This window comes from Marmota marmota, unplaced genomic scaffold (assembly GCF_001458135.2).
Source record: "Marmota marmota marmota unplaced genomic scaffold, marMar, whole genome shotgun sequence".
In the NCBI taxonomy this organism is placed as follows: Eukaryota; Metazoa; Chordata; class Mammalia; order Rodentia; family Sciuridae; genus Marmota; species Marmota marmota.
This window is the reverse complement of record NW_026000196.1, coordinates 18,481,912-18,508,278: the sequence shown is the minus strand read 5'-3', so window position 1 is coordinate 18,508,278 and position 26,367 is coordinate 18,481,912. Positions and strand designations below refer to the sequence as shown.

At 43.2% G+C, this 26,367-nt stretch overlaps 1 protein-coding gene across 4 annotated transcripts in view; it reads left to right on the top strand.

Moving 5' to 3' along the window:
• The window catches only part of Pcsk6 (proprotein convertase subtilisin/kexin type 6), a 152,603-nt gene that overhangs the window by 3,130 nt on the left and 123,106 nt on the right, over nucleotides 1-26,367 (top strand). For 3 of the 4 annotated variants that reach the window (XM_048790370.1, XM_048790369.1, XM_015493134.2), the window contains exons 2-5: nucleotides 9,185-9,289; nucleotides 22,308-22,418; nucleotides 22,928-23,071; nucleotides 24,623-24,699. In XM_048790370.1, coding sequence (XP_048646327.1) covers nucleotides 9,185-9,289; nucleotides 22,308-22,418; nucleotides 22,928-23,071; nucleotides 24,623-24,699 — 437 coding nt within the window. Of the gene's footprint in view, nucleotides 1-9,181; nucleotides 9,290-22,307; nucleotides 22,419-22,927; nucleotides 23,072-24,622; nucleotides 24,700-26,367 lie in introns of those variants that run through there. The other variant, XM_015493136.2, reaches the window with a different exon arrangement.

Genomic DNA, 26,367 nt, shown 5'->3' with positions numbered 1-26,367 from the left:
TCCAGCAGTGCCTTGCTCTGGGCGGCTTAGGTCTCTCTCTTGTCCCCTCCCCACACATGCCACATTCTGCCCCTTAGATAGCCTTGGATGGGATTTTTCAGGAAGAAGAAGATTTTTACATTTTATTTTAAAATCGAAACATAACAAAAATAAATACTAAAGGGGCACTAGAATTAACAATCTGGTAAAATGACTTAATTCCAGATAGCGATAAAGAAATCTCTCCCTGAGCCCTAATGAAACTTTAGCTAGTAAACAGTTTTAAGTTAAAATCTTCAAAGTAAAGATGGTAGGATTTTTCAGATAGCTATGTGGACAGTAAAATTATAGGCAAAGACCAAGTTCCTACATTGAGGGTTCTCATCAGAAGCCAGACCATTTGCTTTGGAAACTTAAGGGAAGAGAAAATGAAGTCTGCTTAGTAAAAATTAATGATTTTTTGAGGAATTTGTAGGAAATTGAATAGCTTAATTGCACAGTTTGGGTGGATGCATGTTGAAGAAAGCAATTTTAGGGGACTAGGAAATTGTGCAATAATCTTGACTTGGGTCAGGATTGTAATTACTGCCATAACAGAATGTTGTTATGTGTATATGTGCCCGAAAATGGGAAGCAGTTTTTTAAAAGTGCTTTTTTAAAAAACAACAAAATGTCCATTCTCTCCCCCTCTGTCTCTGAGCTTCCTTAATTATAAATACCAGGTAACCCAGTGCTGGCTAAATATAGGTTCGGTGGCCATCTATATTTATAACTTTTTTCAGGCGGAAGTCACCAGAGCAATACAGAATTAATTTGGTGTGTAGATTTTTATGGGCTCTAATTAGTTTTGTTTTTCTTAAGCACACCAACTGGGATCAATAGCATTATATAACTGAACTCAGACGACCATGACTTTAGACATTGACTCTTCCAGGAAGCCAAGGCCCTCAGAAGATGCTGGCCCCAAAGAAACAAGCAGCTCCAGAAGCCGGCACACTGCAGCTGCAGAGTGGCCAGGGCTTGGAACATCTGTTTCCAGCCAAGGGTAGGCTTTAGGAGTGATAAAGTGAATAGTTTTTTTGCAAAGTCAGAAGCCTCATCTATGGCCCATTCATTTTTGAGACCTTGAATTGTGACATTCCCTGGCTGCTTATCAGCTGTTCCCCTGAGGCAGGATTGAGCTGCGCTGGCCTGGAAAGATGGGGTGGTGTTTGGTGGACTGACCAAAGTGTGCATTTAGCCCACACCTCCCCCCAGAGCCAGCTTGCTGGCTTGCAGGCTGACAGACGTGCGCCTGTGTCTGCAGTCATGTCCATTGGAGAGCTAAGTGGGCGGGTGGACCTTTGGAATGATCTAATGTTATTTGAGGTAGACTCAGTGTGCTCAGCAGTGGCTTTGCTGCAAATCAGACATGGTAAATTAGACGGAACTGTCCTCCTCTTTTTTTTCAAATAATGCTAAGTCTTCATCTCCTCCTTCAAGAAGGCAGGGAGAGTCTGGGCTGACAGCACCCACTGAGATCCGTCAGATCCTCTACCTGCCTTATAGAAGCAGTAAGGGAATGTGAAGCTTGTATTTTAAAAAAAAATTAGTAAAAATTAATGATTTTTTGAGGAATTTGTAGGAAATTGAATAGCTTCTCACACTTGGCTTCTGCCCCTTGGGATTTGGCTTTGCAAGCTGTGCTCAACCCGCCTGAGGCCAGTAGAGTCCTCCTCTGGAGGATCTGCTGGGTGTGCTCACCTTGAATAAAGACTGTAAGCCACTTGAGTGGAATCTCAATTTATGCATTGCCTGCCTCTTGTCTTCTGAGTAGAGAGGCCAATGGGGGTCTTGCCCAGGTCACACTGCTGTAGGTGATCTCCTTGATTCCACTGCATGGTGCAGTCTAGCCTCGGGACTGTCTAAGGAGGGGCCCGGGAGAGCGCCCGAAAGCAAGACAGCAGTGCCTAGGAGGCACTGAGGTACAGGTCAGCTGCCTCTGGAAACTCGAGCCTTGCTGGACAACTAGCTCTATGTAGGTGGAATGGGGAAGACACTTCACCTGTGTCTATCGGCTGTCATTTGGAGCTGGAATTCTAATCATTTCACTAGTATTTGAGCTCTTCCTATTTAGCAGAGGCCCCGAGGAATGACAGATGACACAGTTTCTGCCTTTGAGGAGCGTATGGTGGAGGAGCGTATGGTGGAGGGAAGGAATGGCGAGGGGTGTGATAGTCACATAAGGACAGACTCACTCCTCCTGGAAGGACTTTGTGGAGGCAGTGACACTGAGGTGAAGGTTGAAAAGAGAGTGGGAGTTATTCTTTTCAGTATGAGGGAACCAGCAGTTAGGGCAGAGCCCCTCACATTCAGTAGTGTCACTACAGGACAGAGGTGATGTGGGCAGGGGCCAAGCCTGCAGCTGGAGTGGTAACCTGGCCCCATTGTGGAGACCCCTTCATGTGCCTGTGAATGACTCTTATTTTGTCCTCTGAGAAGAAGAAAATCTGGTGCCAACAGTCCTAAGAGGCGTGTAGAGGCAAGGGGCTGTCAGCACTGGGGGGAATGGGTGGCAATGGATGGATCAGTTTTAGAAACCATTTAGGAAATCACTTTGGAAGTATTTAGTGGTACCTTCCACCAAGACTTAGGAGGAGGAACAGATTGGGAGTAGGGAAATAGGTTGGTGGCTGCTCTAGTTTTGGTGGGGTCCTGTGCTTACCCCAGAACTCTATTAGGAGCCAGGGACAGAGATGGGGTTGGGTATGGCTCAGAGGGCTCAGCCATTACAGTGCTGTGTGCTTGGGACTCACAAGGCTGTGCAGAATTGCTTATACATGCTGAGCATGAGAGATCTGTGGGGATTGGCCAGTAGGAAGGGAGGCACAGCTCCCTGGGAAGGGCTTGGCTTCTCCTGGAGAGATGCTTCAGAATTCGCAAGCCCAATGCTGCCCAGACTTCTACAGCCAGAGCCTCCATCTGGGGTCAGGTCCAGCCCATGGTGGGTTTACTTGAGCTGCTTGGGTGGTTCTAATGTACACCAAGGTGGGGAACCACCAGGAGTTCTGAATTAGGCCAACTGGCAGTAGCCCCAGAGGCTTATTCAGATGTGGAGGCCTTGGGAACATCAAGAAATCATCTGGTTGTGTTTTTAGAGCCATTTGTTTATGAACCTTGCATAAACACCCATAGAGACCTCAACATGCGCATTATATGCATATACATACATAAATACACATATGCTCACATCTGTGTATATACATACTCAGGTACATATAAACATGTATACATGTAACACTTGCACATTCATATACATACAAATACCTGAGCATATGTACATGTGTGTTTCTATACACAAAAGATTTACAGACAGAGAGACACAAACATCTGAATACTTACATGCTGCACAATGATGTTTTGGATAACGATGGCCCACATATGTAAAGGTGGTCCCATAAGATTATAATGGAATCTTTAAAATCCTTCCCACCTTCTGATATAGCTGTCCTAAAATCCTAGAGCAATGCATTACCCACATGTTTGTGGTGATTCTGGTATAGGCCAACCTACCTCACTGCCAGTTATATGAAAGTATAGCGCATATAGCTATGTGCAGAGCATAATGTTAAATAACAGTAAGCAACATTGTTCCTGGTTATCTACTGTACTAAACATTTTATTATTTTAGAATATATTCCTCTACTTACAAAGAAAAAAGAAAGAGCTATAAACTGTGTGGCACTGATCCAGCAGCAGCCTCAGACATCTCATGTTTATCGCGTCTCCAGATGGCATCCAGAGGCCATGTCAAGTGATTGGCTTAAATAATTAGTTTGTGTAAGTGCACCCTGTGATATTCCAACAACAAATCACCTAACAAAACATTTCTAAGAATGAGTCTTTGTCTTTTAGTGATACATGACTGCACGTGTGCATATATGTACATATATACACAAACATGCACACATTCATATACATACACACCCACACAGCAGAATATGTACATGTATATATGTGACCCTTGCTCACCGACATGCACACACACAGTCATCGTGGAACGTAGTACATGGAACAGGGCACATATCTCCCGTCGTCTTTTTAATGGAATGAAAGAGAGTGAACACTTGCTGAGGTGTTTGGCTCTGTGTGAAAGAACCTGCTGCTGAGGACAAGGACCAAGTGCTTGGAATCCTCCACGGCAAAGACTGGCTTTCACTGTGCTAAGAGGTAGAGGGTTGATGGTTAAGAAGCCTGGCTGTGCTATTGTCATGATGTGTGATCTTGAACAAGTTACTTTTTTGCTCTGTGCCTCAGTTTCCCCATCTGCAAGATGAGAATAAGCCTAACATCCAGCTCCAGGAGTGTTAATTCATCTGAATTCGAAGCTTGCTGCTAGGGTAGGCATATGCTCAGTGCTTGCCAACTGAGCCAGGAACACTAGGGGAAAGTTTTACTGAGCTGGGAGTATTCTGCTAAAGTTGGGGAACTCCAGTTGGAGACAGAAGTTTGGGGGAGATTATTGTTTCCTATTAACTCCACACCCTATATTATCTAGGTTTTTTTTTTTAAAGATATCTAATAGAGGGTCCTGTTAAAGAGAATTAAACTACATCTAACTCTTCTCAATGTGGGTCCTTCAATCTCATTTCTTCCAGTGTTCTGTTGAGAACATTTAGCAATGTTTTAAGTGACATATTAATGATGTTACCGATTTTATATTCTAATATGTGTAGTTACTTATCATTATTGAAGAGAGACATGATCATTCGATATTCAGCAAATGGTTTATTTTCTTGGATGGTGTACTCAGACTGGCTTCCATGAATGCAAATATCATGGGCAAGAAAGAAAAGAGGAACATATTGAAATTTTATGTTGGATCTTAAAAAACAATGCCTGCAGCCAGTGGTCAGATTCATTGATGAAGAGCAGATGGAGTCCTGGGAAGGGTGCAGAGCTGAGCAGGATAGGAAGCCTGCCCGGGATGATGGGGTAGTTTCTCCTATTCCCCTGGAGAAGGAAGAGGAGGAAGGCACAGCCTTGCAGACAGCAGTATTCCTGAAGGTAGTGCTCTCTGTGCAGAGAGGCAAGCGACCAGCATCTGTGGGAGCAGAGCCAATGCCTGGCATAGACCCCATATCAGGATACCACCAAGAAACAGCATCCCAGGACAGCAAGGCAGCCAAGCTAGGAGAGTGACGGCTGTAATATCAATATAAATGTCAAACAAAAATCAGAATATATCTGGACTGGATGTGTAGCTCAGTGCGTGTTTATGTGCAAGGCTCTGGGTTCAATCTTCAGAATCACACACACGTGCACATGTGCGTGCGTGCACGCACACACACACACACACACACACAAGAACATTTGTTTCTTTAGAGAATCACCTTGAATTTTTAAAATGTTTGTACTGCCGCTCCCACCTTTTTGTCTGTAGTAGTCTCCTTTTATCTGGTGTTTTATTTTCAGCCAACCTCACTTTAATAATATTAAGTGGAAATTTTCAGAAATAAACAATTCGTAAGTTTTAAGTGACTTTTTTACAGCATACCGTTGCAGTTATTCAATTTTATTTGTTAATCTCTTACTGTGCCTAATTTATAAGTTAAACTTTATCATAGATACGTGTGTATAGGAAAAAAACACAGTATATGTGGGGTTGGTGCTATCTGTGGTCTCAGGCATCCAGTGAGGCTCTTAGACTATCATGCCCTGTTGGACAGCATGGACTATAGTATTCTTATGAGTCCAGCCTCTGTCAGTGTGGTGCTGAAAGTATACCAAAAGGGAAGCAGCAGCTCGTACCCTTTGTTTGTCTTTATGTAATTTGGTGTCAAAGGTTGTCACATGGGGAGGTTGTGGTTCAGAACTGGGTTTACCCTCCCTGGCTTCAGTCTCCCCATCTGTAACATGGGGCCATCTTTTTCCAGAGATGTGGCTCTGTTTTATAGTTAGCCCTATCCATATAATGAAATATTCTTCAGCCTTGAAAAGACAGGAAATTCTGACACATGCTACAATGTAGATGGATCTCAAAGATGTGAGCGCCAAGTGAAATAAGCCAGGCAGGAAAAGACAAATGTATGATTCCACCAGAGTAATCAGATTCCAGCCTCTTCTGCAGCTGGCTTTGCAAGGTCAGGGGTGTGGCTTTGGCTGGTGTTCTTTTTTCTCCTGCAGAGAGATTTACCCTCCCTAGGCCCTCAACCCTCTTGCCGAAAGTCTCCAAACAGATGTGGCACTGGTACTGCTACCCCCAGAGACAGTTTTTCTGGTTAGCCAGTGGGGACCATCTGTTCCTTTCCTGCTTTGCTCTGAGAGAACAACTTTCATCAGCTGTACCCTTTGGTACAGCTTTGCTAAGGATGATCACGGTGGCCCAGAGGCAGGGGGCTGGAGGGTCTTGGAACTTTCCTCAAGGGGAGGCTACCCCTGGCCTGGCTTAGCTAGCTGCCCAGAGTCCACTGCCCTGAATGGCTTCCAGAACCTCTCTGCCATGGGCCTACTGAGGGTCAGCAGCTCTGCAATTAAGCCATTCCTTTGCCAGTGAATTTTATTAAATTCATAGTTTCTCTATGTCCCCAAATGGGATTTGACCATATTTAAAAGAACCAAAAATTATGTAACACCTCCCAGGGATGGTGGCCACTTAAGCAAACATGTTGATTAAATAGTGCTATAGACTGAGGCTCCCTGATTGCCTGTTGCTGAAGAGCAGGTCTCACATTTCAGGAGAAGTCTCTGGATGCATGTAACAATTCATTGAAGAAGGAAGAAGCAAGGGGACTTGACTTACCTGTGGGAGGATAAAAAGAAGTGCTTATGTGTAAAATAGGACAGAAAGAGTGAGGTTTATGATGGTAGAACAATGTATTGAGGTAGAAAATGAACTGAGAATCAGAATCACAGGAAAGGATACATCAAGTGCTTACTACCTGCTGGGTGCTCTGCTGAATTTTATTTCATTTAAATTTTGAAGCAATCAACCTGCAAGATGGTCTTTATTAATCTCATGAACAAAGACTCTGAGAGGGTAAGCTGAGGTCAGTCAGCAGAAAGGGGTCAAGTTAGGTGCAGACCCAGATTTGATCTGAGAGGGAATAGAGGAGCCTTGGAGAGGAATTAGAGAATTCCAGCTCCCAGAGCCAGCCACCACTTGTTGAGTGCCCTCTAGGCTCTAGGCACTAAACTAAGCACTGTAGATAATACCTACTTGGATCAGCATGACTTTCATAATATTTGATGTTTTATGGTTGTAAGCAACAGAAACACACCAGAGCAAGCTCAAGTGAAAAAAGAAGTTCTTTATTGGAAAATCAAAGGGATATCACCTAATGCCAAGTATAAGAGGTAGCCAGACTGCCAAGATTGCTGGAAAGGAGAGCTGACAGGTGGTTAAAAAAAAAAAAAGGCTAGCAGGTTCTCTCTTGCATATCTGCTTTGTCTTCTTGTGTGTAGATATGGAATTTGCCACTTACAGCATCCAAGTAACTCTGGGTCTCTGCCTGGGCCACTCAGCTCTTTTGGGGTCAGGTCCAGGCAAACAGAATGACTGTGAGTGATGTTGGGGCAGCCAGTTGGGTGCTGTGTTTTTGGTAAACTTTAGTCCTACCCAAGTAAGTCCAAGGGTTAAGTAGTTTTATTCCCATTTTACTCATATTGAGTTGAGATTCACAGGGGTTGAATGGCCTTGTCCAAGGTCATGTGGCTAATAGTAGGAAGGGTTTTAAACCAGGCTTATCTGACTGAAACCCATGTTTGTGATCATTTACATATAAACCACCGGAGAGCACAATCATAGTAGGTCCTCCTGTCTGTAGAGGACCCTCCAAGAATGCCTGAAATTGCTAATAGTGTATGTGCGTGTATATATATGTATAAATACACATATATGCACAGACACATGTATATACTATGTTGATAGTATACATATGTACTATATAATGTATATGTATTTGTATATTTTATATATGTAAAATATATAGTATGCCAATAGTATTTTGTGTATATGTGTACATGTATATGTACATATATATGTATACATGTATATATATGCACACACAGATGTATAAACACATACTGTTTTTCTTAAACATACATACTCCAGTGATAAAGTTTAATTTATAAATTAGGCACCATCAGAGATTAACAACAACAGCTAGTAATAAATAGAATAATTATACCAATATACTATAAAACATGAATTATTTATTTCTAGAATTTTCCATTTAATTTTTTTCAGACCCCAGTTAACTGCAGGTCACTGAAGCCTCAGGAAGTGAAAACATGGACAACAGGGAACTACCATTGTCTTAAATTGCTCCTTTAATCAGAAGATAGAAAACAAATGAGGATGATTTCACCTGAGAAGGGCAACATGAGAGTCTATGTGAAATTCAATCCATGTTTGTTTTAAAAGCTCTTCCTTCGAGGGCAGTGACTAACTAGCAATTTCCTTCAACCAGTGAAAGTTAGAACAAGGAGCAGGCCTCTGAGAATGATGTCCACACTTCAGGGTCATCTGACATGAGGGCAAGTTTGCACTACTGGGAGGGCCATCGAGGGTCAGAGCTTCTTGAAGACCAGGGTTTGGGCCACCTGGCTTTTCTTGGTTCCAGCCAGCCCTTAAGCTGAAATCTGTCCTGAAAAACTGCCCCTGGCAGAAAATTGGGACACCCCAAGGGTTTGGATGTTCTCATCCGAGCTTTTCACAATCCCAGAGTAGATGATGGTGTTTTCTTTGGCTTTCTTGTTGCATTTGAGAGTGAGTGTTCATTCTTAGATATTTCAGTTTACCCATGGGGTGGAGAGGATGGAGTTTGTTTATAATGAATATTTTGGTGTAGACCTGACTTGACACCAACTTAGCTACTTCAGGGATGCTTGACCCGAAATGAACACTAATTCATGTATAAAAACTTGGCAAAGATAGTACAAACTTTAAACGATATTAACCTACCACAAGATTTGATGGAGTATGTGCTTCATTGGAAGTTACTTGGGTTGTTTATCTAAAAAGAACTATCTAAACCCACTTTCCGGTTCCATAAACACTGACTGTGTGCCAGAGATACAGGTAGGTAGCACGATGAGGGGTGGTCTGTTTCTTCTGGGAACAGAATAAGCCTCTCACTTAAGGGGAAGGGCATTATGGGAAGGAAGAGTTTTGAAATACTGTAAGACAGTATTAATGGATGATATCTTGCTTCTTGTTTTGCAGATTGGAAACCTGGAAGATTACTACCATTTTTATCACAGTAAAACCTTTAAAAGATCAACGTTGAGTAGCAGAGGCCCTCATACCTTCCTCAGAATGGACCCCCAGGTACACACGGGCAGGATACTTTTCCTAAGGACAAGAGTGTTCGGGTCTGCAGTCCTAAAAATAACTGAGTCTGCCTTATAATGTCACTCTAGATAGATGTTAGTTTTCCATATCTCCTTTAAATGAAACAAGGCAGAGTGTAACAACTTATCAAACCATTTTAAATGCTCCAAAAAAGAGGGTTCCTCATCAGGCTTTGAGAATATAAATTCTTAGACTGAGAGTGTAGCTTAGTGGAAGAGCAATTGCTTCACATGCATCAGGCTCTGGGCTCAATCCCCAGTACTGGAGGAGGGAAAAGAATCTAAATTATTTAATTGGAAAAATAGAATATAAATTATTTAATTGGAAGCAACATTCACATGAGGGTAGATCTCTTAATATTTTAAAAATCAACAAATACACAATAATTACAAGAGATGCATATGTAAATTGTATCCATAAAGCAAAGCCACTAAGCAATTTGAGCAGGTATTTTAATCATAAAATTAGAAATTAGACAGATTAATGTTTTTGTGATTGTCATTGGCACATTTCATAATGGTTATCATGAATTTTAAAATAGAGGCAATAAGTTTAACTTTTTTTTTTCCTTAAAATTTATGTGATGGTCTGGGGTTGTGGCTCAGTGGTAGAGCACTCGCCTAGAATGGGCGAGGCCCTGGGTTCGATCCTCAGCACCACATAAAAATAAATAAATAAAATATTGTGTCCAACTAAAAAATAAATATTTAAAAAGAATTTATTTCTGGGCTGGGGTTGTGGCTCAGTGGTAGAGTGCGCGTCTAGCATGCACGAGGCCGTGGGTTCGATCTTCAGCATCACAATAAAAATAAATAAATAAAATAAACGTGTTATTTTTTAAAAAAATTATGTGATCTGTGTTTGAGATTAAAACTAATATGATTTGAAAAGGGGCTATTTATTGGGGGTGGTTAATTATACTACCTTTCTGTACAAAGTCAATATTTGACAAATATCAGTCAATAGATACCTGGTAAGTTTAAAATTTTAAGATGGCCAAGTGAACCTTTGATGAGTTCTTTTATTCAACAGGCATTTTTGAAATCCCTGTCCTCTGGTAAGGCCCATGGAGCTGGTCGAGGGCTGACTGAAAGTAAAGCAAGAAATAGAAAAAGATGTGATGAATCATGGGGCAATGAGTACTAGGAAGGAAAACAAGGTTCTTGTGAGAAGCAGTAGCACCACCGAGAAAGAGATGTGGCTATGGTTGATAAACCATAGTTTCAATATGGAAATCATCTTTTCTTAAAAGCGATGTGCTACATGCTAGTCTGGGCTCCTAGGTAGTATACAAAATTATTTCCACAGTCCCAGAGAACATTTATAATAAATGTTCCATGGAAGAATGGTTTCTCCGTGTTGCCTCAAACCACACCCCAGACAAGCATGGCTTCTTCTGTGTTGACAGAGCTGGGGGAGGGGGAGAGGTGGTTTATCCCTGGCGCTGTACTGAATTACCCTTCTCTGGGACATCTCTCTCTGAAGAGTTCTGGTTTGATGAAGAAGTGGTTACCATGAAGCTCATTCCTGTAAGTGGGCTGTGAAAAGGTAGACATGTCTTAAATGCATTTCTGAATTCATTTTGTAGATGGATGGATACATGCATGGATAGATGGACAGACTGGCGGACAGATGGATGAGTGAGTGGGTGGATGGATGGATAGATAGGTGAATAGATAGAGATAGATATAAAACATTCTGCAAACCCCATTATTCCTTCATAGCAAGGAAAGGAATTTAATGTTTATTAAGGGATTCCTGTGTGCTTGGGCACTTTGATATACATCATCTCACCTAATGAAAGGGGCTCTGATTATACCTACTTGCACTCACACCATGGAAAGTGAAGGGATAATTTTCAAAGGGACAAGTATACTTTCTTTCACTAGGAAGCAAAGCCAGACTGTAGTTTCTCAATTCCAATTGGGGAAGGGCAAGCAGACCTGATGAATGCATTGGTAGGAAAAACAGCAGCATGGGTACTCTGTGAAGACTGTAGTATGGAAAATGTAGACTGTAGTATGGATTTTGTGAGGTTGAAAGTGGCCTATCATCTGTCATCTTGGAGAAAATCCTAAACTAGGAAAGAGTTGTGGCATTGCCCCACTTTAAGCAAGCAGTCCATCTGTCCTGTGAAGACAACATGCTCCTTCTTCATCTGAAGTCTTTGGAGCTGTTAAATTGCTACCACACACAGTGTTACTATGAAGGGCATGCTGTTTGCATGCAGGAAGCCTCCTGCCTAGGTGCACTCTGCAAAGAAACCAGGGCAGTGGATTTCTAGGTCCCCATGGGTGCTTCCAAGAATTAAGCTGTTTCCCAATTGTTAAACTGGAGGCAGAGTTAAAATAAGAGCCTTAATCTGTAGTTTTTCTACATCCTCTATTTTTGGTGGCTAAATTTTATAACTTTAATGGTATTCAACTTAGTGGTTCTTCCCTTCTTTCCAAAAATATTAACCTGTGAATATTGATGTTGAGTGCAGAGTTGCCCAGCTGGTCTCTATAGTGGCGAGCCCACAGCAAAATGTGGGACAGGACACTTGTGCATATGTGATTCATGTAGGTGGTGGAGACAGGTTTCACAGAGGGCTCAAGTGCCTCAGTCATACCTCCCTCTGCAGTGTCTGACCTGCTCTGTTGACTCATTTTAGGTGGGTCTAAAGTTCTGTATCCAGTTTGAGTCTGAGGGCAAAGTATTCCCAGTAATCAGCTGGGCCCTTGAAGGAAACAGAAGGAAGGATAGACTTGTTAGGCAAAGGTTCTGGCAGTTAAATTTTTTCAAATAAAAATCCCTTTTCACAGAGTTTTTTAATAAGCTTCTGGCAGGGCTGCTATCAAAGCATCTTGCCAATAAAGAAGAGAGAAAAGGTAAATAGCCTGACCATCCCAGTCCTGCCTGCACCCTCCACGTGATTGGCTGATTGTCTCCCACAGTTCCAATTAAAGTTCTAGCCCCAGGGAAAGCATATAGACATCTGAATCAATTATGAATTCAGAAATACCTCTGTTTACATTAGTCCAGTTTTAAGGCAAACCGAATCAATTAGCTGTCAGTCTGATGAATATTTACTTTGCCTAGTCATTCCAATTGAATATTTGGTGAAATTAGCTGTTTTGTGTAAGTATTTAGTGTTATCTTTCACTGCAGTGCATCTGAACCATCCTCCTACATTAGAAGAGCCTTTTTGTGACACCTTAACATCTGGAGAGTTGTGTAACTAATATTATTAGCAAAAGGAAAAGATGATTTATTATTATTAAGACATTGGAATGCAAAGTTACCATTGTGTTGGAATGACCAAACTGGAAATGAATGTTATAGGGCTTAGGATAAAGTTCAATCGAATACAGATGGTATTTTATTTTAATTAGCTCCAGTCTCTATTGTATAAAAGTGTTTGTTAAGTGATAGAATTTATAGTCCACCCCAACATCAAATAAAATCTGATAGAGTGTACATGGATTACAACAAAACAAAACACACAGCAAGGGCAGGCAATAACAGAACTTGCTTCTTCAGTCACACACAGACTCACATACTTATTAAGCATCTTTTTTCATGACCCTGTGCTAACATTGTGCGATTGTTTTCCTTACATTTTTAATTACCTTTACTTGATTTTTTTTTTTTTAGCCATCTTTGAAAAGGGACATTTTGCTCAAATTGCTTTGTTGCTCAGCCCTATCCTGGAGAGAACAGCCCAAGTGTTCTCAGCGTGCAGTATCAGTCACTGGGTTTTTCCAAGGGCTGTCATTTAAGCAAACTGAAAGCATTTGTTTTTAACTTGTTCTTTTGCCAAAAGTCTGGAGAAGGGTGGATGTTACAGGCGCATCAGCCAATAGCTGAAAGGATTCACAAATTTTTTTTAAATTACTTGTTCTGATTCCATTCCAAGCTGGCTTATAGTTAGACGTTGCTGCCTGTGTCTTCCAAACCTTACATTTTAGCGTGATGACTCGAGTTCAGCCCTTTCCTTCCCTTCAGTTTTCAGCCAGATGGATGACGGAAATGGAAGGATAAAGATACTATTAGGGAGGCCCTCAGTGGCTCCTTCCTGGGCACTGGGAGCCTTCAGTTTGACTCTTCGTTTTACTACTTAAATGCACCAAAGTTGCAAAAACCAATTTCAAGGACAGGAGTAGGCATTCTATTTTGTAGGATGGGACTTTGCCCCCAGAGTTTAATCAGAGCTCAGGTTTCTTTCCAGAAGTGATGCAACATTTAAGCAGATCTTTCCATTAACCACAGATGGAATTTTATCTGACAGTTTTGTGTGCTAGAGCCATTCAAAGTGCAAACAAACAAAAAGTTCCTGGCAAATAACAACACATGGGCAGTAAGTGACCAAATTGGTCTCAGGAGTTGATGAACTGTTGATGGGCTGGGAGCGGGAGCAGGCTTCCGCCCAGGATGGTTCTCACACGTGGGGAAGGAGAGAACGCAGGCCATCCTACCTGGCAGTCCCCTCTGGACAATGCAAAAGACAGGGACGAGCCATCTTTCCATATTTTTGGCACAACTCAATGGTTCTAGTGGCATGATTCCTCTGAATTGGTAAAAAGGTTGAATTTTAAAATATACCTTAAAAGACTGTTTTGCACCTGCGCACTCTATACTTCCACTTAGTGTCTCAAAGACACCTCAAAGTCAACATTTCCAGCACTCAGGTCATCATCTCTGATGCTACCTCTGACTCAGAGAGAAGCATTCCTCTGCATTCCGTAGGAGGAGCCCGCAGCCCCCCCCCCCCACCTTGTTTAATTGGTTGGAGCCTTTCCACCTGCTGCTCAGTTGGCCCTACTCACATCCTATATCTTCTGCCTCAGGCCACATACATATCTTCCCTCACCTAGATCACTGCATGGTCCTTTTCATGGGCCTCTTGTGGGCATCCTCACTCTCCCCCACCTATCTCCTCTTTAGGCTTCCAAGGGATCCCTCCCTCCCAGACCCTCCTTGGTCTGGGCCCCAGTGGCCCCCTGAGCCCAGACACTAGCCTTTAAAGTCTTTCTCCAATGACTTCACACGTCTCTCCATTCAGTCTTTGCACAGACTGCTCCCAACCTTCCCCCAACATTTCTCTCTTCCCCACCCTCCCTTTGCGGCTCCAATATCCCTGCTACTGGGAAGCCTGCTCAGAGCCCTCAGACTTGGCCTGCTCTTCCTAGCAGTTGTATGTTTATATTCTGGATTTAGCCCTGGATTGGGAGCACACAGCAGTGTTTGGTGGAAACCTTGAAGACTAGTTCAGTGTGCTTGGGATGGTCAGTGACAGACGGCACAGGCAGGAGAGCTGCAGAAGGTTCCTGGGAGGCTTAGAGCAGCAGACTAGAGAGTGTGTCCAGTATTCCAGAACTGTAGAGAGACTATGGGAAGGTGAACTGACCTGGTCTGTAGATAACTGAGAGAGAGGGACTTGTAGGTAGGATCCTAGGCTGAGTTAGAACATCTTTTATTCTTGAAGCATGCAAGCCCATCTCTTAACAATATAGTACAAAGTTCTTGAGAGCCAAGGCCACGTCTCATTTGTTTTTATTCCTTTATCAGTTCAGCAGCTTTCTAATCTGATGTAGATGGATGTTTAGTAAATGTTTATTGTAATGTATCTCAATTTTCACAGATTAGGCTCATGTATACAAGTATATCTGTTATTGTTTGTTTATCAGCTTCTAATATCTTAGATATAAACTGTTTACCTTGATTAACTTACAACAAAAATTCTAAAGGGAGCTAGAATTAACGAAGCCTTATCCTAACTTGCTAAAGCTAAAATAAGTACTAACAATTGCTGGACATTGGGCATGCTGACTAGTATCTGACTTTCATATGTGTATTACTCTGCTAGGGCTGCTGGGGCCAAGTGCCACAGACTGGGTGACTTAAGCAACAGAAATTTATTATCTTCTAACTGTGGAGGCCAGAAGTCTGATATCAAGGCATCACAGGGTTGGTTTCTTCTGGTCTTTTGCAGATGGTTGCTTTCTTGCCGTGTCCTCACATAGTCTTCCCTCTGTGTGCATCTGCATCCTAATCTCCTCTTCTTATGAGGACACCAGTCAGATTGGATTAGGGCTGGCCTTAATGACCTCATTTTAACTCAATTACCTCTTTAAAGACTATCTCAAGGGGCTGAAGGGTGTGGCCCAATGGTAGAGTGCTTGCCTAGCATGTGCAATACCCTGGGTTGATACCCAGGACAGAGAGAGAGAGAGAGAGAGAGAGAGAGACTGACTGTCTGTCTGAAAATACTGTCACATTCTGAGCTACTGGGGCTTAGGACTTCCATGCAAATATCTAGGGAGGGACAGAGGTTATTCAAAACAATAGATGAAACTGGGCTATGGCTGACTATTCTTTTGTCCATGACTGCAGGACAGTGACAGGTGTTGGGAAGAAGGGTACCTCTTGATTCCTCTCAGCAAAATGAGAACTAAGTTACAAATGAATGAACAGCTTCAATTTCCCAAAGTGCTTTGGCACTCACTGTCCCATTTCCCAAATTAGCAGAACAAGTACTATCATCATCTCTCTTGCTAGTTACACAGGGATCTTCTGGACAGATCTCAGAAAATGGTCTATGCAGTGTTTTGCCTATGGCTGCAGATATGGAAGTGGCAGGGAGCTGTGTTCTCTTTTGCCTTGCTGATATGGGAGGAGGAAGATGGTGGATTTCTAAGTCAGGATATCTTTTTCTTTCTTTTCTTTCTTTTTTTTTTTTTAATTAAACTGGGAATTGAACTCAAGGCACTCAATCCCTGAGCCACATCCCCAACCCTATTTTGTATTTTATTTAGAGACAGAGTCTCACTGAGTTGCTTAGTGCCTCACTTTTGCAGAGGCTCGCTTTGAACTTTCAATCCTCCTGCCTCAGCCTCCCAAGTCACTGGGATTACGAGATTGTACCACCACACCCAGCTAGGAAATCTTTTTATTTGGAGGGTTCTTTCACTGCCATGGCTCACCAGGTTCTGGCTGCGCTTTGCCATAGCAGCCTGGCATCTCATTCCCACCCCAAGGTGATAGGGTACAAGGCCAAAGATGGACTTGAGTGTCTCATTGAGACTGGTGCTTATGAAATTGGTGCTAATTGACTTCCTCTTGTGTATGGCACAGTTCCCCTGCCCTCCAGGAAGAGGATGGCAGTAGTATCTATTTCTCACACATGAAAAGGAAACCCTTTCTATCTCTATGAGCTTTGCTCATTAGTTCAGTGGTCCTTCACCACTACAGGCCCCTTTGAAAAGTCATGAAGATTGTGGGCTCTGTCTGTCTCCAGAAGGAAAACAAAGTCATATGCTCATGCCTGCATCATTTTTCATATGGTTCCTGGGGTTTCTCAAGGCTTACTCCTGTCCCTCCTTCCTTGAGGGACCAAGGGCCCTAGGATAAGAGGTCCCAACTTAGTTTCCCACTCCATTCATTTGGGCCTTAACCATTGGCGGTCAATAAGAGGACCACCGTGCACACTGTAAGGTGACAGGCACTTAGCAGGGAGCACTGTTTTTCTCTGTTTACATTTGTCACAGAGAAAGGTAAGTGGCTAGGCTTCTCCTAGAAAATAAATACTCTGCTGTGGGTACGGCCTCTAGCTTCCTCCACAGTTTGGCCCTGGGGTGCGGTCAGGACTGGATTCCCCTTGCCCCGTCACAGTTACAGAATAAGGTATTCTTCACTTTAATGAAGCTACTGGAAAAAGAGAAGAGAGCTGGAAGGAGCTGTCTCCCTTGTTCTGGATACAGCTGGGCATGGAGCACAAAACCTGTGCAAAACTCTCATGAGGCCCAGCTGGGAGTTCATTTTAAAGGAAGTGTAGCAGCTTGATTCAAAAGTACCCCTCCCCCATGGTATTGTATGGGACTCCTGGGGGGAAGGGTCTCTGCCAATGTCCTTTGTCACCTTAGCTGCATCCAGAACAGAGACTCTGGGCCCCCTTTTGAAGAATCTCCAACTTCTGGGCTAGGGTTGTGACTCAGTGGTAGAGTGCTCGCCTAACACACGTGAGGTACTGGGTTTGATCCTCAGCACCATGAAAAAATAAATAAAATAAAGGTATTGTGTCTATCTACAACTAAAAAAAAAATTAAAAATAATCTCCAACTTCCAAGAACTTCCTGGGTCCTCTGAAGCCATAGCAAGTCCCTTCTGAGCAGGAAAGAGCTTGAAGGCACATGGGCTTTTATTTGGGGATTGAACCCAGGACCTTGTGCATGCTAAGCAAGTGCTTTCCCACTGAGCTACATCGGGCTTTCACATGGTAGCTTTGGGTGGAACACAGTGGATTTCATACTCTCTGTGGTAACATTGTTTCATGGGAGGAAGTTTCAAGATATGCCCTTTTGGGCTTATTACTTGCAGGACTGACATATCAGGTGGGCTTCTGATCTGGCAGAGTGCCCATGGCCCCAAGGAAAGAGGACACAGCTAAGACTGCCACTCAGATAGTATTTAGAACTCAGCAGCACTGATAATCCTTGATATCTGCAGGTCATTTACCAGGACCCAGACAAGGTTCCTCCTGGCCTCTGCTTATTTATGTTGGCTCTTTATGAGTATCTGAAATTTTACTTCAAATTATCTACAGAACATTTGAAAGATGCCTAATTTTAACTTAACTTCTAAGAAGAAAGTTGGAGAAGGGCACATATTACCAAAGAAAGTGTAGGGCTGGGGCTGTAGCTCAGTGGTGGAGTGCTTGCCTGGCATGTGCGAGGCCCTGGGTCTGATCCCCACACACTCACACATATGTTGTGTTGCTGTCCTTGGGATCTTGAGAAGATTGTGAAGTGTTCTTTATGTCTAGAATTCCCTTTCTCAGAGCAAAGACATTTCTAGGATAAGTATGCTGCATGTTTAGCAGGAAACATACAAACAGAAAGTGGATAAATGGAAAAGGGTCAGAATAATGTTCCATCTTCAAAATATGACTTCAAAGAAATCAAGGCTTGTAAACAGATAGGACTTGTGTTTGGGCTGGAAGTGACATTTGGCAAACCAACCTTACTTTGCCCCAAATCACCTTTAGTTGATTCCCCCACACACACACACATGCACAAATGTCATCCAGTAGTCATTAAGACCTGATCACATTTTCAACTCAGAAATCAGGTCTATTTGTGGTTGTACTATATTTAAAATCTAAAGTATAACTTCATGTCTTCCTTCAGGAAACTTAGTGGTCTCCTATTGAATCCCATGTATTACCCAGTACTCAAACACATTGGTGAGCAAAATACAGATCCTGTTCAGGTGGGGAATGGGGGGGCAACAGAGGATAACTGGATCACTCCTGTGCTAGTCAGTTTTCTGTCATTGTGACAAATATCTGAGATAAATCAACTTAAAACTAGGAAAGGTTTATTTTGGCTCATGGTTTCAGCGGTGGCATCAATCACTTGACCTTGTTGTTTGGGGCCTGATGCAGCACAGTACATTATAGCAGGAGTGCATGGAGGACATCTTTGACCTCATGGCTACCAGGAAGCATTGAGTGAGGCAGGAAGAGGCCAGAGTCCCAATATATATCCCCAATGTCCCCAAAAGGGAATTCTCCAATTGCCCTGAATTCCTAGGCTCCTCTCCTAAAGGTTCTGCTACTTCCTAATAGCACCTTGGGCTGCGGACCAAGTCTTCAACTCCTGTTTTTTTCAGAAGCAATTCTAAGCAATAGCAACCTCAAATCCATCCTGTCAGAGATGGGGATCCAGGATCACTCATTTTAAGGCTTGCTTGGGTTTAGGATTCATTTTCCAAGTTGTGTCTCTTCCCATATATTTTACACAGAAGAAAGCCTGAATACCTGTGTAGACATTTTGAAGCATCTGGTGAATAGGCCACGCCTGAAGCTGCAATGAAAGGGAGAGTGGAAGCACACTCTTTCTGACCTCCCATTGGTACCAGCCCTCTCAGGAGGAGGAGAATTCTTTAAATCCATGTTACTTTTCCTAACACAGATAATGGCATGCATAAGATAAAACAGTCCCAGAGTGGAGTCTTCCACCCTCTTTTCCTCCTACCTGATCATTTGCTTACAGGTTGTATGGAAGAATCAATCCCATGAGTGATACATGCTCAGAGACCTGCGATGGTGTAATCCTTTATTTGAAATGTTACCACCACGTACACAAGGCCTTGAACATGGTTGAAAGTGCAAATGTACCCCTTTAGCTTGGACAGTTGCTGACTCTGTTTGATGGGAGAGTTCAAGTTTCAGTTGCTTGGTTGAGTCATTGCCACACTTCTGGCCTTTCCAGAGTGGCCAGGTACCTCCGACCTGAGGGGCATTTGAAGCAGAGCTTTAGCATCTGAGGTGGGAACCAGGTGAATTCACATTATCTACCCCGGAACCTGGGTGCCAGATACATGGGAAAACGCAGTGCGTCTTTGTTGGTTGTGCAGAGAAGTCAGGGACAGTGAACCTGGAAAATGTTTTTTTCTTGGGGATGGGAAGGAAGGAAGATCAGGGATTCAGTGGATTCCCAAGTACAGGTGAAGAGCAAGGCAGTGATTAGAGCCAAGGTGCCGCTGGCTAAGTTCGCCTCTCGGTCTGTGCTGCCCCCAAAGCTGGCAGATAATCTATCATACTCAGTTCCATCAGTCTGGCACTACCGTGGCTGTGATCAGAGACTTATAATGAGCAGGCTTTTTAGCAGAGAGTTGAGGAGGGCTGAGATCGTGCCTTTGGGAGAGCCCCCAAACCATGTCCTGGACCCTGTGTGGTTGTAGCCCACCATCAGAACTGTGTGTCAGCATGGGGTTCTTACCAGAGCCCTGCAACAGTAAGGAGCTCAGATGCCCAAGCCCTCTCATCCCACAAGGCAACAATTTTATGACTTCTGGCAAATATGTCTTCCTACATCACCTGGTTCTAGGAGAGTTGCTCACTTGTGTTTGGAACAGTAGAGTTCACTCCTTCTCTGACAACAGTTACACTTTGGTGGGCACAGAAGTTGGAAGGTGCTGGGTGGCATTAGGGCGAGTAGTGAATCCACGGCTCAGCCTGGCAGCAGGGATGGGAACATCCCAGGGAGCTTGGAGCTGTGAGGAATCTACATTCTGCCGTGTTTTATAACAGGATGTTTAGCAAATTATGAAATATCACCCTCAGTACTTTACACCAGGTAAAAGCATTCTAGTTCAGGAGTAATATATGGGGAGGTTGCAAAATGCCATCAGTGGGCATTATGAACAAAATATCTCATTTTATAGTTTTATTTTCTGTAGGAGCATCTATCAGTGGTAATTATAAATTATCTAAGACTTATTGCTGAGGCCCTTTCAGTGTCTAACTCAAAATTGATTTTTGAGCTCTCTGTGCAGTGTTTCTAACGAACCAGTCTATGGGTGTTTTATTAGACAATCACATCAGTGACGATACTTCTTTCTAAGCATTTTGTCTTGTCCCCAAGGATGAATCCTCCACCCCAAACTGTGAGGCTGCATATGGGGGTTTTCTGCCCTCTACCCTCAGGACACTAGGAAGCTGAGGATAGGAGAAGAGAGGAAATATTACCCCAGGCCTGAGGTCACTCTTATTCCCTGCCTCTTGGCCTTAAGTATCACTTTACTATGATAGCTGGTCAAGCTTCCAGGAGCAGCCTGGAGTCCCCAGTCTTGGGCTAGTGGCCTCCAAGTCACCTTGAGCCCCCTATTCCTCCTTCTATCTTTCTCCCCATTCTACTGCCCTGCCCCCCCCCACACACACACACCCCAACTCTTCCAGGCAGCCTGCCCTGTTCAGAGTCACACCATACTCTCTTGCCTGCTTGGCAAGAGCCCCAGAATATAGCACAGACTCTTTGAGAGCAGGGTCTGGGTGCCCATCCTCATCCTCATGCTGCTAGTCTTGGGCCCCAGCACTGGACTAAGCCCCAGCTTCCAGCATTACTGAATTAGGTAGGACCACCACAGCAAGACCAAAGAAGACACTTCCATGAATTCTTTCCCCAATGTCCTTTATTAAAATGGTTAAGTTTCTCCAGCTTGAAAAGAACATGCACATATATAATGATAGTAATAGTTGTGCCAGGCAGTGGCCTGAATGCTTAATACACACTGTTCATGTTCTAGCCCTCATGACAATGCATGGTGGTCCCCATTCTGTAGATGAACAAACTGAGGCCAAGGAGGGTAGCTACCTGTTCTGAGTCTCACATCAGGTGAGTGTGGAGCTGAGTTTTGAATCTGGGGAAGCTGGCTCTGGATCCAGGGATCATCTTTCTTTTAATTTGTTTTTAGTTGCAGATGTATAATACCTTTATTTTATTTATTTTTATGAGGTGCTGAGGATCAAACCCAGTGCCTCACATGTGCCAGGCAAGTGCTCCACCACTGAACTACAACCCCAGCCCTCAGGGATCATCTTAAATAACGTAAATCACTTTTCAAATGTTTTTCTTGATCACAAAGGCAAATCATACCAATTAAAAGAAATTTCTAAAAATCCCAAAAGCAACACAAAAATTTAAAATTAGCAATAATTTAACCACCCAGGAATTGCTGCTAGTAACATTTTGCTGTATCCTTTTCTAGATTTTTCCTTGTACATGTTCTGATACCATGTTTCCAGTAGCGGCTGCCAAAAATTCTAGTGTATGAATTATCATAATTTAATTATTCATGTCCTCACTGTAAATCAATTTCTGATAACAGTTTGACCAAACAATTTATTTTCTCTCTCCACTCATTCCTCTCCCATACATGTATTTCCTTTTTATTTGGAGCAAGTCACTTGTCAATTTTTTGGCAACTTCACAAAGTCCATTTTTTTTTTTAGTAGAGTAACTTCAGAATATATCAGTGCATTATTATTTTCCCCTGCACGTATAACAAGCAAGTTGTCATTTTCCAAATGCAGTCACCTTGAAATCAACATCTCCCAAACATCTACTATGATAACAATTCTTGTGAAAGGAAACCTAGGGCACTTACAGAGGCTGCATAAAATCAGGAACTTGTTTTTAAAATGAAGAGTAATTGTTTTTTTTTTTGGCAGGTGAAATGGCTCCAACAGCAAGAAGTGAAACGCAGGGTGAAGAGACAGGTGCGAAGCGACCCTCAGGCCCTTTATTTCAATGACCCCATTTGGTCCAACATGTGGTACATGGTGAGTAGGGCGTGGGCTTCTCTGCCCCAGCACGTTTGCATTACCAGCTGGGTTTCTGGCATGGGTTAATTTCCCCCAACTAAGCTAAATTCCCAGGACGACATCAATGAGACACACTTTATTTTGTGTGTAAAGCCCCTGCTCCAAAGGGTAGCGCTCTCAGTCTTTTTTTTTTTTCCTCTTTAAGTATGTGGAAGTGAATAGGGAAGTGATTTGATGCAGGGTGTAGGTCTAACAGCATGGTGAAGACTTGCCCTGGACAGAGCCCCTTCTGGGAGGTATGCCTGAAGAAAATGATAATTGTCAGGTGCAGAAAAAGCCAGGGGAACCCCCACCTTTATTCTTCCTGGGTCTAGGTGGGAGGAAGAGTGTCTCACCTGCCTAAGGCAGGGGCTGCTGTTTCCTGTTACTCGTTGCAAGCGTAATCACCTCTCTGCTGGTCTACACGGTATGTCCGTTGTACGTCAGGAGGGTCCATATGTGGGGCTTTGTGTCTTCTGTGCATACAGCATTGTGGCGACAAGAACAGCCGCTGCCGGTCAGAAATGAACGTCCAGGCGGCATGGAAGCGGGGCTACACAGGAAAGAACGTGGTGGTCACCATCCTTGATGATGGCATAGAGAGAAATCACCCAGATCTGGCTCCAAATTATGTAAGTCACGCCTTGGAACTAAGTGCGAAGATGTTCAACCATGGTCATCCTTAAATAAATACAAAATTTAAAAAACAACAAATTGATTTTCACCCTTAGTTCCCATTAAATTAGGCAAAAACAAATTGTAAAAACCCCACTGTGCTGAGGAGCACTGGGTAAATAACCATCCTGCCACCTACTACTGTCCTGGCCAGAGAAGGTATTTCAAAGTGATTTACCTACATGTCTGAGGAGTCACACATATTTCTAGGAATGGAAACTAAAGAACTGAGAAGCATCTACATAGAGGTGTTCATCATATGGAGAATAGCTACATGGACCATGTTTAAACATGGGCTTTGAGCCAGGTGTGGTGGTGCCCGCCTACAATCTCAGCAACTCAGGAGGGTCACAAATTTGAGGCCAGCCTAGATGACTTAGTAAAACCCTGTCTCAAAATAAAATATAAAGAGCTGAGAGTGTAGCTCAGTGGTAGAGTGCTTGCCTAGCATGTGCAAGGTCCTGGGTTCAATCTCTAGTACAAAAGAGAGAGAGAGAGAGAGAGAGAGAGAGAGAGAGAGAGAGAGCCTAAAATCATGGGCTCTGAGAGAGAGAGAGAGAGAGCCTAAAATCATGGGCTCTGGACCCAGACAGCCTGGGTTCCAATCCTGGCTCTGTGATTTACCAGCTGAAATCTTGTCCAAGTTGCTTAACTTCTCTGTGCCTCAGCCTCATTGTCTATAAAATGGGGTTAATAAGAGGATTATCTTATAGGGTTATTATAAGGATGAAATGAGTTCATATATGTAAACAAGAAAGCCTGGCACATAATAAATGCAATAAAAACATTAAATACTATAAGGAACCTGGGCATCTAACAGTGATTAAATTAAACATACTTAGTAGATAATTGTATAGCCTTTCTAATTGAGTTTTGAAGACTGTCAGTAATACTGGAAAGCTTTTGTGATATGTTTTCAAAGGAGGATCCAAATTATATGACTACTATTATTACACGTATGTAGAGGAAAAACGTTATGTATTAAATATAAAGTTAAGGAAAGTCCGACACTTATGTCAACCCTGTTGAAACTTGATGACGTCATGCTGAGTGAAATAAGCCCATCACAAAAAGACAAACGCTGTATGATTCCACTTATGTGAAGAATGTAGAGTTGCCAAATTCACAGAGACGGGAAGTAGAGTGCCAGGGGCTGAGGAGGGAGGAATGGGGAGTCAGTGTAGAGTGGATACAGAGTTCCAGTTTGGGAAGAAGGAAAGTTCTGGAGAATGATGGTAGAGATGGTTGCACAGTCATGAGAATGTACTTACTACCACTGAACCGTACACTTAAAATGGTTAAAACGATAAATTTAATGTTAGGTATATTTTATCATCACATATGTATCAATATCACATAATTTATATTATTATATATTATAATAATATAATTATAAATAATAGAGAAACTGTATAGTTTTATTTTTCAAGGCAGGCATAAAAATAATTTTCAAGGGTGCTGTAATATTTTATGCCATTGCTCTTCACTCACCAAGATTTAATTCCTAGGATTCCTACGCAAGCTATGATGTCAACGGGAATGATTATGACCCATCTCCACGCTATGATGCCAGCAATGAAAATAAGTGCGTCCCTTCGTCTCCCCTTGCTTCTCTGTTCTCTCCGCGGTTGCTGTTGTGGTTGCCCCTGAAGAGGTGGAGGGCTTAGGTGTTGCTCCAGCTGCCTGGGCACTGTTGAGGGCTGACCCAGGAGTCAGAAGCCATGCCTGGCACAGCCCCTTGGGCACAAGTGACTTCTGTGGAGTTAGCCTCTTTCTTTAGGGGGGTGTCTCCTGTGTTACTCAGCTAACAATGCATGTTAGCATTGCTCCTGGTACCTCTCTCCTTGGAATATTTTAGAAGACTTACCCCTAGGGAGTCTAATGGTCTCCATAACTGTTACATATCAATCTGGTCTATCGGAGCACATGGGTCACCTGTCTGAACTTTTGTGACTCCATCTTTGACCTTTTGAGCAAGGTGGGAGGGCACGAGCAATGCTGGACAAACCTGGGTTCAGATCCCAGCTCAACTACTCCCTGGCTATGTGGCATTGTGTACATTAAAGGACCTGGTGAGACGCTGTGTCGTAATGCCTTCGAGGCTTTTCCATGGAGATGACATACCCACTTCACATAGCTGTTGTGGGTGAAGAGACAGTGGCTGAAGAATGCATGCTGTAGATGCTCAGGAAGCCACAGGGACTGTCTACATTGCACAGGTCACCTGATCTCTTGGGGGGATCAGCCCTGCAGTTGTGCCGGGAGTTCATTTGCTGCACTGACTGTCCTTCCTTGTCAGCATGCCCTATGCCCTGAGTTCTTACCATTCTTCAGAAATATTTAGAGGAAAATAATAAAGGCCCTTTCTTCTTTCCCTGCTGTGCTTGCTCAGGTGTGTCCCCTCACCAGGGTTGTGTTCATTAGCTTTCCATCACTAGAATAAAATACCTGAGATAACCAGTTTCTAAAGAAAAGTGAAGTTGGCCCCATAGTTTTGGAGGTTCAAGATTGAAAGGAAAGTGACCACAACACTCGGAGCAACCAAAAGATCTTTATTGCAGCAGTGCAACAAAGAGAAAGGAAAGAAGGAAAGAGAGAGAGAGAAAAGAGAAGAGATGAACAGGGAGAGAGCAAGAGCAAGAGAGAGACAGAGAGCGCGCGTAAGAAAGATAAAGAGCAAGAGAGAGAGAGCAAGAGAGAAAGAGCAAGAGAGAGAGGGAGAGAGAGGGGGGCCTGGCAGGAGGGAGTTTTTATAGCCCAAATCTAATGGGGCCTCTGGGTCTGCAAGCTGCCTTGTTGGCCCAAGGGGGGTTGAGTGCTCAGCCTTAAGCGGGACTTGACACAAACAGGTGATAAAGGACCAGATAGAGGGGGTTTGAGTGCATGGGCTATCTTGCAGCCAACATCTGTTCAGCCTGCCCTGCAGACAACACAGTTCAGCCTGCTCTGCACCCAACATTCCTCCCTTTTTGTTTTTCTAAGTGACATGGGCGACGGTGTAAAGTCCTCTGGCTTCTTCCTGCTTAATGGTGGGCGGCTTTAGACCTAGAAGGGGAAGTGGAGGAATGTTCGGGGGACAGGTCTGAGAACACCAGCGCAGCCAGAAATGACACTCAGTGGCTACAGACAACTACTGTGGTAGGGGTAAAGTCCATAAAAGTTCCTTGAAGCCACAAGTCCTCGATGGCATCAAACCAGTCCTAGATGGAGGAGATTCTTGGTGTCAGCCACTGGTCCTGTAGCCTGTCTCTTA